Source organism: Herpailurus yagouaroundi, unplaced genomic scaffold, assembly GCF_014898765.1.
Source record: "Herpailurus yagouaroundi ecotype Mexico unplaced genomic scaffold, PumYag 187, whole genome shotgun sequence".
Taxonomy (NCBI): Eukaryota; Metazoa; Chordata; class Mammalia; order Carnivora; family Felidae; genus Herpailurus; species Herpailurus yagouaroundi.
In genome coordinates, this window is record NW_024412418.1 from 29,274,145 (window position 1) to 29,286,689 (window position 12,545).

A 12,545-nucleotide genomic window follows, 5' to 3' on the forward strand; every position below is an offset into this window, starting at 1 on the left:
CACCCAGGCTCTCCGTCTCTGAGGAGATAACTCTTGAACAAATACTTACATGACATGAAGGAGCCAAAAATTCTATGCAAACCAAAGATTAAGGGAAACATGACTAGTATGTTTAGAAAATCAAGGAGACCACTGTGTGTGGAAAAGAAGGCATACAAGTGAAGGGGAGTACAATGAATGAAGGGGGCAGACAGGTAACAGGTAGGGGGCACAGAACATGTAGTCTCAGAGATCATGGTAATGATTTTGACTTTTACGGTGTGAAAATAGGGAGCCATGGAGGATTTGAGACAGAGGAGTCACTAGATCCATATTATATAATATTGTCCCCTTGATTACTTTGTTGAAAAGAGACTATAATTGCACCATAGTGAAAGAGAGGATAAGGCCTGTTTTTTTTTGTTTTTTTTTTTGACGTTTACTTATTTTTGAGAGAGAGAGACAGCATGTGAGTGGGGGAGGGGCAGAGAGAGAGGGAGACACAGAATGCAAAGCAGGCTCCAGGCTTGAGCTGTCAGCACAGAGCCTGACGTGGGGCTCAAACCCATGAACTGCGAGATCATGACCTGAGCCGAAGTTGGCCGCTTAATCATCAGAGCCACCCAGGCACCTGGGTTAAAGTCTGTTTTTACATTCATCTAGAGGAGAGATGATTATATCATATGCAAGAGCAGTGGTGGTAGAGATGTAAAGTTTGGGTGCTAGATGTATTTTGGAGGCAGCACCAAGATTTAGATATGCCCTGAAAAAGAAAAGTCAAGGACAAGTTCAAGATCTTAATCCAGGGAATGTGAAAGGCTAGATCCTGCCATCAGCCGGAATAAGGAAGACCACAGGAGGAGAAATGTGAGAGGGAGAAGGATTGGAGGCATACTAGGTTATTGGAGACCCTCAATAACCACTCTTTTCTATTATTCTAAATTAATATCATATATTTGTGATCAACATATAAGTCTGTGTGTTGCCAGCAGAGAGAACATTATCAACCAGAGCTCCGGGATTTGTAAAAAATAAACAGATAAAATACACATTTCACTGATCAGAAGTAGTTTAGAACAGGCAGGAATTTAAGATGTATGTGAAGGAGGAGGAGTAAAGCTAGAGGGGTAGGCAGAGAGCAGGCATGGGGGTCTTTATATATCACGCCTTGCAATCTAGCTTTATCTCACAAGCACTGAGAAGGTACTGAAAAGTTTTCTTAGCAAGGTATCTTTAACAAAATAAAATCATGATAAGAAAACCTTTCAGTACCTCCTCAGCGCTTAGAAGATAAAGTGTCCCCTCATGGACTCAATCTACTTTAGCTAAAATTGTGGCCACTTGTAGATAACTTTAAGGTCTCTGTTAAACTGGTGAATGCTTTAAAATCACATTAGCCCACCAAGCCAGAAACGGCTTATCTCCTCAACCATTACCAGAATGAATGCATACATCTTGATGTTTGATTCATCATATTTTGGACCCAAGTGGACATTTTCAGGCAACCACCATTCCTAATCAGTGGATTCTATTAGAAGAGAGTGATGCAAATCGCAAGAGTTATATTTCTCCTCAGTCAGTCTATTGGCTTCGATTAATCTTTTTCCACATGATCTATAGTGCAATACATAGTCTTAGATACAAATAATTCTTAGGTACTAGTTACTATGGCAAACTCGTAATTTCTGGGTTCCAGTTGGTCATATTTTCACAGACACTTCATTTCCTTTCTGGTTAGCCATTGTGCTTCAACTTATGGTGGTGTCTGTATTCCGCAGGGCATAGGATTAAAGAGGAATATATGAACCAAACTCCTGACTTTCACAGTTCAGTAGTGTGAGCTTTCCTGATGGGAGCAGGCACTGCTTGTCATATAAGTAGTCAGGAATTATTTTCTGCCTTACTAACTAGACAAGGTAATACCTAATAGCTTTCATTTATCTGATGGGGAATGTCAATCTATTACAAATACGGCTCCCTTCACTTTGCTTTCTGGAAAGGCATTCTGATAATGGTACTGGAAATTCACAAAATTTTTAAACTAATGGCATTTCTGTCTTCCATCCTCAGTATGATACACTTTAAATTAGATGTCTTTTATTTATTTATTTTTAAAGTGTATTCATTTTGAGAGAGTGTGAGCTAGCATGAGTGCGGTAGGGGCAGAGAAAGGTGGGAAGAAAGAGAGAGAAAGAGAGAAAGAATATCCCTAGCAGTCTCTGCTACTAGTGCAGGAGTCCAAAGCAAGGTTTGAACTCAAGAATTTTGAGATTAGGACCTGAGTCGAAATGAAGAGTCAGACGCTTGACCCACTGAGCCACCTAGGTTCCCTGAAATTAGGTATCTTTTAAATGAGATTTCAAAGGGAGTTATTACAACTTGAAATTTACAAAATGATAACAGTGGACCATGTGAAATTGAAGGTTCTTGACTGTACTCATCCATTTATCAAGTATTTACTGAACTCAAATGTAATAAGATATTTAAACTGGACTTTACCCATGTCAGAGTGTTGGCAGATGATAATATATTAAGGATTTCTATATTCCAAAGCTGAGTGCTCGACTACCTTTATAACACTTCCAAAATCAGCTATGCCTACATTAACCATTAACCATCTTACAGCTCTGTAAACAAAGGCCTAGAGATGTAGCAAGAGATGTGGGCAAGGCCAAAAGTGAGGATCTTGTTAGAGAAAGCTGTTTGGCATGCTGTCAGTTCTAGGTCACTTTTGAGGGTGGGTATGGGGATAGAGGTAAGAACTTTCTCTGAAAACTCATCTAAGGGTGACAGACTTCAAGTCCACCTAGAAATGTCCCCTGGATGGTGAGGGACATAGCAACTGGCATTTGACATACCTCAAAAGTCTAAAGGTCAGTGCCTGGATCTATGGGTGCCTCAGCCACATAGCGCAACAAAGACAAACAAACAAAAACTACATCAAGAGAGGGCTGCACTTGGGCCGATGGAGGGGAAAGGTATGGTTTCCTACAGAAGAGAGTCAGAGCTTCCACTTAATCATATGTGAATCCTGCAGGGCAAAGGATCCACAACAGGGGAGGGGACGTTCACAAACTTAGAGCTGCAGAAGGGTGAAAGGATTGCCCATGTCAGAGGAACTTCATTTGGAAATCCCTAGTGACCAAAGACCCTCACCAAAGCGCCTCATGAGGCAAAAACTAGCCACTGCACATCATCTCCCATCCAGAAAGCCTCAAGGCTGGAAGACCACTGTACCTGTTATGTGAGGCTGTGTCCTCTTTCCTATAAAACTCTCTCACCCTGAGGAGGATTGATGATATCTATGAACTTTAAAATTGGATACTGAAGGGAAAAGGAGGGAAATTGCCCATACCTGGCTTCTTACTGCAGACTTCTCCGACTGAAGCAGGTCAATGAGTGTGGACAGTAAAAAGCTTCTACTTGACATTAACACAATATTGACTTAATTGCTTAACTGAGATAATTTTTGGTCCTTAAAGCTCCCAATAACACAAGGACCTGATAAGCCATAGTGAGATCAACATCTTCCCAGCATTTTATCTGTGTATAGTGCATGTGTGTCTGTGCATAAAAACTGGACTCCTATTGAACATGCCATTTTTAATTCATAATGTCTAAGGCACACCAGATACCAGGAAATTTTAAAAATACTTTCCTTTTTTGTTTTTTAATTTAGTTATTTAGGGGCGCCTGAGTGGCTCAGTCAGTTAAGCAGCTGCCTTCAGCTTGGGTCATAATCTGACGGTTTGTGGGTTTGAGCCCTGCATCGGGCTCTCTGCTGTCTGTGCAGAGCCTGTTTCGGATCCTCTGTCCCCCTTTCTCTCTGCCCCTCCCTCACTTGTGTTCTCTCTCTCTCCCTCTCTCTCAAAAATAAACAAAATTTTATAAATAAAAAAAAGTTATGTATTTATTTTTGAAGGGAAGGGGTAGAGAGAGGGAGAAAGAATCCCATGCAGGCTCTGAGCTGTCAGAATAGAGCCCAATGTGGGCCTTGATCCAACAAATGGTGATATCATGACCTGAGCCAAAATCAAGAATCAGATGCTTAACCAAATGAGCCACCCAGGTGCCTTAAAAATACTTTCCAGTGGGGCAGTACTGTTTTTATGCATATTTTTTAAATCAAGAAAGGAAGGCACAAAAGATTGAAGTAACTTTCCAAGATGATAGAGTAAGGCCTTAGAATTAGACAGAATGTTCCAGAGTTTATGTTCTTGACTGTACATTATATCCCCCATCTCATTAAATAGTCTTCTCCCTTCATAGGTTTGAAAGGTCCCATACAATCATTGCCTATAATTTATTCCACTAATTCTCCACTGTTATAAATCTAGGTTTCTTCCAATGTATTATTATTTAAAATACCATCCTTTGAAGATTGTAAGTATGTCCTCAAACCTCATTTATGTGTCCATCTCTGATTATTCTCTCAGTATAAATTCCTAGGCAAGCTTGATGAATGAGTTCAGACCACTTTCAGGGTTTTCTAAGATGATTACTCTCATTTTACACTAAAAAGCTAATGTTGCCCCCATCACATAGCTAGTAAAGCATAGAATTTGGGAATAGCATCCAGGTTTCCTGATGCCGAACTGAGAATCAGAATGTTTGTTTTTCCTATGTGGATTTGGAGAATCCACAAAGGTGTAAGGAAATATTTGTAGATGGAACTGTGGGTAGCCTTTTCAATGAGGTCTCACGTCTGCCTAGGTACAAAGTCATCTATGCTATCAAGAATATTGTGAGAACCTGGTGTGAAATCTTCAACACCAACAAATGGGAAACAAACAATGGCAAAAAAAAAAAAATAATAATTCCCAAGTGTCCTTGGGGAAGTAGCCTATTGTTTCTGAATCTCAGTTTTATTACTGGTAAATTGAGAACAGAATTAATGATAAATATGATTTACAGATACCTACCAAGTGATTTAAATAGATTATGTCATTTAATCTCACCATAATATTATGAAATAAATGATAGCAATATTCCTTTTTTAGTGGTAAACAAGCTTAGAAACATTACGTATATCTGATATCATATCCTATATTCTGAAACCCCAACTTAAAATGAGCTAGTGTGGCTTCAGAGATTGTACTCTTTATCCCTATTTTCTTTATTCTCTTCCTGCCTTAGGCACACCAAAAATTTTGAAAGGAATATGTAAAAACAATGCACATAAGGAAGTAGGAAATTATGGCTCATTCTTCACAGGAAAACATAATTTATTTGGCCTCCTATAGAACTCGTTTGGTTCAACTGCCCTTGGACACAAGTAATGTGATCAAGAGGAAACAGATTAGGGGCACCTGGGTGGCTCAGTCGGTTAAGCGTCTGACTTCAGCTCACATCATGATCTCACGGTTCATGGGTTCAAGCTCCCTGTTGGGCTCTGTGCTGACAGCTTAGAGCCTGGAGCCTGCTTCAGATTCTGTGTCTCCCTCTCTCTCTGCCCCTTCCCCAACTCACACTCTGTGCCTCTCTCTCTCAAAAATAAACATTAAGGAAATTTTTAAAAAGAGGAAACATTACTGGAAGGTGTATGAACTTTGGATTCAGTAATACATGGGTCAGAACCCCAACTCCACTAGTGACTGGCTGAATACATACATATGTGTTCTCATAGATGTTCAAAAGGCTGAAACTAGCTGCCTCACAAGAAGTAAATGAAAAACTTTGGGGACTTACAATAGATGGGAGATGGGCTAATGTAAGTTTCACTTCACAGAGGCTAATTCGTGAAGCAGATCTATTACCAGAACTTAGGCCTCTGTCCTTTACTCCAGTCCTCTATACTACCCTCTATCCTACTAACCTAATTTATAGTCCATATCCCTATTTGTGAACAAAAGGTATCACTCCCAAAAGTTGTACTGATATGACTTGAAAACTTGCTCTGTATCAAGGAGATGAGAATGAAAAATGGCTTGAGGAATTTTTCCCTATGCCTGAAACCAGACAAAATGGCGACCCTGGCAGGTAAAGGACAGGGTTTTGACATAGCTCCAAATAGCTCCAAGACTTAAGTGGCAACAGCATTTTGGAGCCATGGGAAAGTATGTTAGATCTCAGGCTGAATTTCTCCATCATAGCTGAAAGAAGAAGAAAAGTTGAGTGGGTGGAATTGAGGACAGGAAGAAGGTACCAAACAAGGTACTCAAGGTGAATGATTTTAGTGATGGTGGGTCTGGGCTCGCCTCTCCCTCCACTACAATGCCTCTTCTCTGCTATTCTCTATTTCTGGAAACCTTCAGAGAAGTGAACAGCTCCTCAAACCAATTCCCAGTCATCTAACTTTAATGAAATTTTAATAGAGCATCTGTGTGGTTCAACTCAGAGAAACCTCAGATCCTTGTATTTCCCTTTTAAATGATGCCACAAAAGCACTGCTTACTGAAGCAGCTATTGGTTGTACAACAGCAGCAATTTTAGGAATAGAAGCTGCCATTTACCAAGCCTGCACCATGTGACAGACAACCAGAGAAAGCTCCTGATGAGAAACGGTAAATAAATCGCCTGACTGCTAGGAATTCGAAGGGGCACATTTACACTCTCTTTCCACATGCCTTCCCCACAGTCTCATAATACCTGGAGAAGAAACTGAAAAAAATACTCTCTTTTCCACTGACAGAATGGAACTATTATCCATCTTCTTACAAGCTCTTAAAAGTTTTTCCTGAAACAAGAGTGGGCAGGGAAAATGCATACAGATGAATGCCAGCAGAGCTCTCTCAAAATCAAAGCAATATTTAAAATTTGGAAGACTACAGAAGTCTTTGTTTCTTTTTACTTGGTGGATAGATAACATACTCAGGGCAAACTGCTACCCTCTGTCTCTATGTCTGCAAGTCCCTGTGGCACAGGGAAAAGAACAAATTATCTGGCAAAAAGTCATTTCCCTTTAAGGAAAAGCTAAAAGACTCCCCCCCGCCCCATAACTAAGAAAAATGAAGTCCTTTATGTGACTTTTTATGTTCTTTGTAGTAAGAAATTATTTTTAAAAGTTTAAAATAAACACAAATAATATTTATTATATTAGAAAATCCAGATAATCAAAATAAGAAAATAGTTATTGAACATTATATTGTGAATGGATAACACAGTTAAACTTTTTGCTATTTATTGATTTCCCTGAATATCCTTAAATTTTTTTTTGTTTTTTAATGCTTATTTATTTCTGAGAGAGAGACAGTACATGTGTGTGCATGCATACAAGCGGAGAAGGTTGGGGGCTGGGAGGACGGGCAGAGGATCCAAAGCGGACTCCACATTGACAGCAGAGAACCCAATACAGGTCTCAAACTCATGAACCACGAGATCATGACCTGAGCAGAAATCAGATGCTAAACCGACTGAGCCACCCAGGTGCCCCCCGCAACTGAATATTCTTGATCAGGTACTTAATATACTTCGGTAAGGTTTGCAGATTATGAGAGGTTCAATGGTTATGTGAGTTTATTGAACAATATTTACAATAAAGGAACCCATTTCTGAAGCAATGTGGGAGAAAGTCAAGGTCTGCTAATTTTAGGATATCAGTATAATTTCTTTATAAATTTTTACATTAGACTATGGTCTAGCCTATAGTTTGATAAGTACTGTCCAACTGTGTCTGATTCACAAGATCCTGGTTATAAGTGCTTGGGTATACAGCTTAGAATTCATGAAATATACAAGTAGGAAAATGTAGTAAAATTAGATGCCTTGTCTGTACCACCACCAGACGAGAACATCTTCATTTATATCCCAGTCAAAACGCTTTCTAAAACTGACTGCCTAGTATCGTCAGAGAGAAATCATTTTAGAGAATATTCCATTTACGATGTGTGTGTGTCTAAGTTTTATATTATGAGACATTATCTTCTTACTACACATATTAAAAGCACTTTGTAAAAAGAAAAAGAAAGAATAAAGGGTTTTCTCTTCCTTTAGAACACAAGGGTTAGAGTAACTACTTGTTGAGTGCGGTTAGAGCATTCACCTGTTTATTCTGTTGGTGGGAGAAAGTAGACCGAGCTTCCACATCAACCTGGTGCCTATGACAATAAGAAGGTGCATCTCACAGAGCACATGGTGGATATAAGCCAGATTCTGGTTCTTGGATGGTCAAGAATTTTCTAATTATAGTGGCTCTGAGCACTTCTAAAAATGTTTTATCTGCCAAAAAATGCTTATAAGTTTTATATTATCAATACTGAGATACATTTACCTAAAATACATATGTGTGTGTGCATATATACATAAAATTTTTGTCAAGATTTTTTAAAATGCTACATCTTAACCCCGTGTGGTCAGTAGGCATTAATTCTGCCTCCCAGGCAATATTTGGCAATGTCAAGAGACATTTCTGCTTGTCCTGGCTGGGGATGACCCAGTTAGTGGTATTTGGTGAGTACAGAGTCCAGTGATGCTGCTAAATAACCCACAATGCACAGGACAGCCCTCCACAACCAAGAACTATCTGGTCCACAAGGTCACTACTGTCAAGTTTATGAAACCTTTAACTGGACATAATTTGATACCTTATATGTAATGTCTACTTGTTCTTGCTTGCACATTTGCTTAATGCCAAGTAGAAAGCTTATTCTCATTCACTTCTCAGAAGATGATGTTCTGCTGTTTTCTGGTAGGTTACCTATTTTTGGATTTAGTGCAGCTCCTTGATTTCACACTGAAAAGTCTCTGGGAGGACTTTGTGTTGTTTCATTTTGTTTTATGTTTGGCTACGTTACGTCACTTTGGCATGATGTCCTATTAGCTCCCTTAAGTTAACAAGAAAGCTTTCTCTAGCTGCTCTATCCTAAAAAAGTAGCAAAATGACTTCTGATTCTTCACTCATCTCTCATTACACATCTCAATGTTTATGCTGAAACCAAATCAAAGGTAAGGGCATAGAGAAGGACCAACATAATATACTGTCCAAAAACCAAGGAAGATAAAATTTTGCTTATCCTGAGTGGGGTTATAAAAAGCTTACATTTACTAAAATCTCATCAATAGAAGATAAATGCAGGGTTGTTTATCTTTGTGGTAACATAAAAAACACAGGTGGGAGTCTTAACTTCATTAAATTCTAAACAGGCATTTTTTTTAACAAATTATTTCAATGATTTAACTAAATGTACTTATGTTCTGAAAGGCTGAATATCACAATGGATAAAACCAATAACGGGGGGGGGGGGCAATGGAAACATTTTTAAGACGAAACATAAGTGAATTCTATATAGCTCGAATGGGACCGTTTAATTAGCCCTGAAATTGAAACAAACCAAATAAAAGATTTAGTCTAATCATGCTATGAGACATTCATAATGCGTTTGCATTTTCCCTTGTACTCTGAGACTCAAGGCATCCAACATCACTATTCAAAGGCAAACAGAATTACTTAATGCTTCTTGCTAATGATCAATGTGACAAAATAATTCAGATAAGATATGGCACAGGTTTTCAGTGTTTATCCTAAATTCATCTAGATCCCTTGCACACAACTGACTGGAAAATGTATACTTGATCCTACTCACAAAAAATCTCACAGAATTAGAATACTGGCCAGCATTATGGGGCACCAGGGTGGCTTAGTTGGCTAAGCATCTGACTTGGGCTCAGGTTATGATATCACGGTTTGTGAGTTCGAGCCCCACATTGGACTCTGTGCTGACAGCATGGAGTCTGGAGCCCACTTTGAGTTCTGGGTCTCTCCTTCTCTCTATGCCCCTCCCCCGCCCCCGCCCCCACCCACACCCTCTCTCTCTCTCTCTCTCTCTCTCTCTCACACACAAAAAAAAGTAAAAAAAAAAAAAAAAAAAAAAAAGAATATGGCCAGCATTTAATGGAATGGCTTTGCTACTGATGGCAGATAGCAGCACACGTGGAGAACCTTGTTTTATTTTTTTAACCTTATAATAACTGCAAAGATTCATGAAAATGCAATTGTCAATCTCAAATTTAACAACCGTAACATTTATGTAGGAACCCATGTCCTGCCTGTCCTTGTTTCGTTTTTCCCCTGGTCTTTTCTCCTTCATCTCTATTTTTCCTGCTCCACATTATGGACCGGAACATAAGCACTGATTCAGTTAACCCCTTATCAAGCAGAGAAAAGGCCAGAGGTCAAATCAACAAGTCATCAGAAACGACAGTTAATTTTTCATGAGCGGCCATTGACTCGGGCATTGGTCTAAGATAAATGCTCTCCCCTAATTCTTTAAAAGGTAAAAAGAGTAAGAACTTTACAGATGTTCTGGCTAAATATCTCAATAACAATTTAACAATTAGTTTATAACAGCAACCTGAAGTGCCTGGTGAAAGTACAGATTTGTGGGCCCTCGCCCAGACGTCCTGATTCACCAGGTCTGGGTTGGTAGCCCAGGAGTCTGGATTTTAACAGGAAGTCCATGTATTTATTATCCTTGAGAAACACACACAAGGGTTTGTACCACAGGCTTTGTGCAATACAACTTATATTTTATTCTCAGTTCTAATAGTGGCTCTGTAGCACTGCAGAAGTGGCTAGAGAAGTTGCCAACCTGGATAAAGCTTTAGTTTACCATCTGTAAAATGGGAGCAGGGACATCAGTCTCTTTTATGTGTTAATATTAAAGCACTCATTTTAAAGGCCTGACACATAACTGGTACATGATAAATGGTGTATTGGTAGGAGTGGTATCCATCATTATCAACATCATCACCATCACCATTCTGTCCCCATTAATCCCTGGATACTCCTTTTAGGGAAACACAGCAGTTCTAGAGGAAAAAATGGGAAACCTTCAGATTTTTTTTTTTTTTAATTTTAGAAAACGTAATCAAAATCAAATGTACTACAGTAAAGACATGTGTGCTAAGTTACCATTTGGTGTCTTTGCTTTTGGCAAGAATATTTCAGCTCCGTGGGGTAATGTTCTCATATGCTGCTCAGAAGTAGAACTTGGCTTCTTGACACATTCTTCTTAAGGATAAGCCAATTAATATTATTTAATAAATGTGACTTGATTTGTGGATAATATCACAAAATATGGAAACGATGGTGTGCATGTCATTGACTTTCTTGTTGAATAATTTATGTAAATTTTGAAATATTTTTATAAAGACTCAGGCTGCCTTATAAATATATAGGTAGTACAATGTAGTCTGTTGGACAGTTTGGGCTCATTAAAAATATGAAAACTTTAAACATGAAGGAAAGGAGCTTTGCTTTGATCTTTGGCATTATAGGAAGACACCCTCAAACTCATCAACTAAGAGGAATAATGATGACAACATCTTGTTTCCATTTTTCTATGCTATTCTATGGTAAGTGTCAAGTGTGACACTCCCTTCTCAGAAAAACACAATACAGTGGTTTGACCCTAACAAAACTCATGGGCAAATACACTGAAATGTTCATCCTTACGTGGCATAAACCCCTTGCCTGCACTGACTGCACACACTGGCACACTGACATCGAATGGCACTTTTCACTCACACAAAGGTAGGAGGACGTCTTCAATTAATAAGAGAGCTGGATTTCACCAGATAGCACCAAGTGTAAACATTACATTTATTGCCAATAGAAAGATGCACATAATGGAATCTTACCAATACTAATCGGCTTATATTATCAGGTCCATGAACGATAATGTTCATTATAAACCAATATTAGAATAAAATTCCAAGCACACCAATAAACCTGCTGCTAGAGTTATTTAATGTGCTTTTACGCAAAGAGCATGTGGTTCTAATCTAGATTCTGTTGATGCAGCAGATTGTTACAACTCCAATAGTTGCATGTTATGCTACCCAATAGATGATAAGTTGGGCAGGTCAGTTCATCAGGCTTTATCTCCAATTAGCACTAAAAATGCACACAGCAAACTATAGCAGAGAAAAGACTCGACCTTGCTAAATTAGACATGCTGGAGAGCGGGCAAATGAAGCCCTATTTTCAAAGGGAGGATCCCTAATACTCTGTAATCAAAATGTACCCTCTTTGGAAGAGGAACACCTGCCATCAAAACATAATGTACCAAGTTAACCCACAGTACCATACTTAGAGAAAGAGTTTCATTCTCTATGAAAGATTCTCTCTCTGTCTCCACTCCCTATCCTCCCAAAATAACAAAACAGGCAAGGTTACCTTTCTCACAGTGGCTTCCTGTGAATCCAGAAGGACAGACGCATTTGTTAGGAGACACACATGTTCCACCGTACCTGCAGCCCTCTTGGCAGAAAGCTGTCACAAAAAAATAAATAAATAAATAAATAAATAAATAATAATAATAGTAAGAGATTTCTCTTAGATAAGATGGCAATAAGGAAACTCATGGTGAACAGCATGAACACAAACAATTCTTTCTTCGTTGCAGAAAGAATACTTATGTGTTGACATATTTAAAAGTTTCTGTATACAAAAAGAAATAAACATAATACCTATTTCACTGGTTTAAATGAAATCAATTGAAATAATGGATATTAAGTATTTAGCACAGGGCTGGCATGTGCTAAGGGGTAGTTAGTATGAGCAACTATTACTATTGCTATTATTCTGATTATTGATAAATTTTAAATCAAATAGGAAACTAGAAAGG

The 12,545-nt window shown here is 38.7% G+C and overlaps 1 protein-coding gene across 2 annotated transcripts in view; it reads right to left on the minus strand.

Annotated features, from left to right (window-relative positions):
- The window catches only part of NELL1 (neural EGFL like 1), a 901,918-nt gene that overhangs the window by 238,358 nt on the left and 651,015 nt on the right, over nt 1–12,545 (minus strand). For both annotated transcript variants that reach the window (XM_040495621.1, XM_040495620.1), the window contains exon 15: nt 12,095–12,190. In XM_040495621.1, the coding sequence (XP_040351555.1) occupies nt 12,095–12,190 (96 nt within the window). The remainder of the gene's footprint in view (nt 1–12,094; nt 12,191–12,545) is intronic.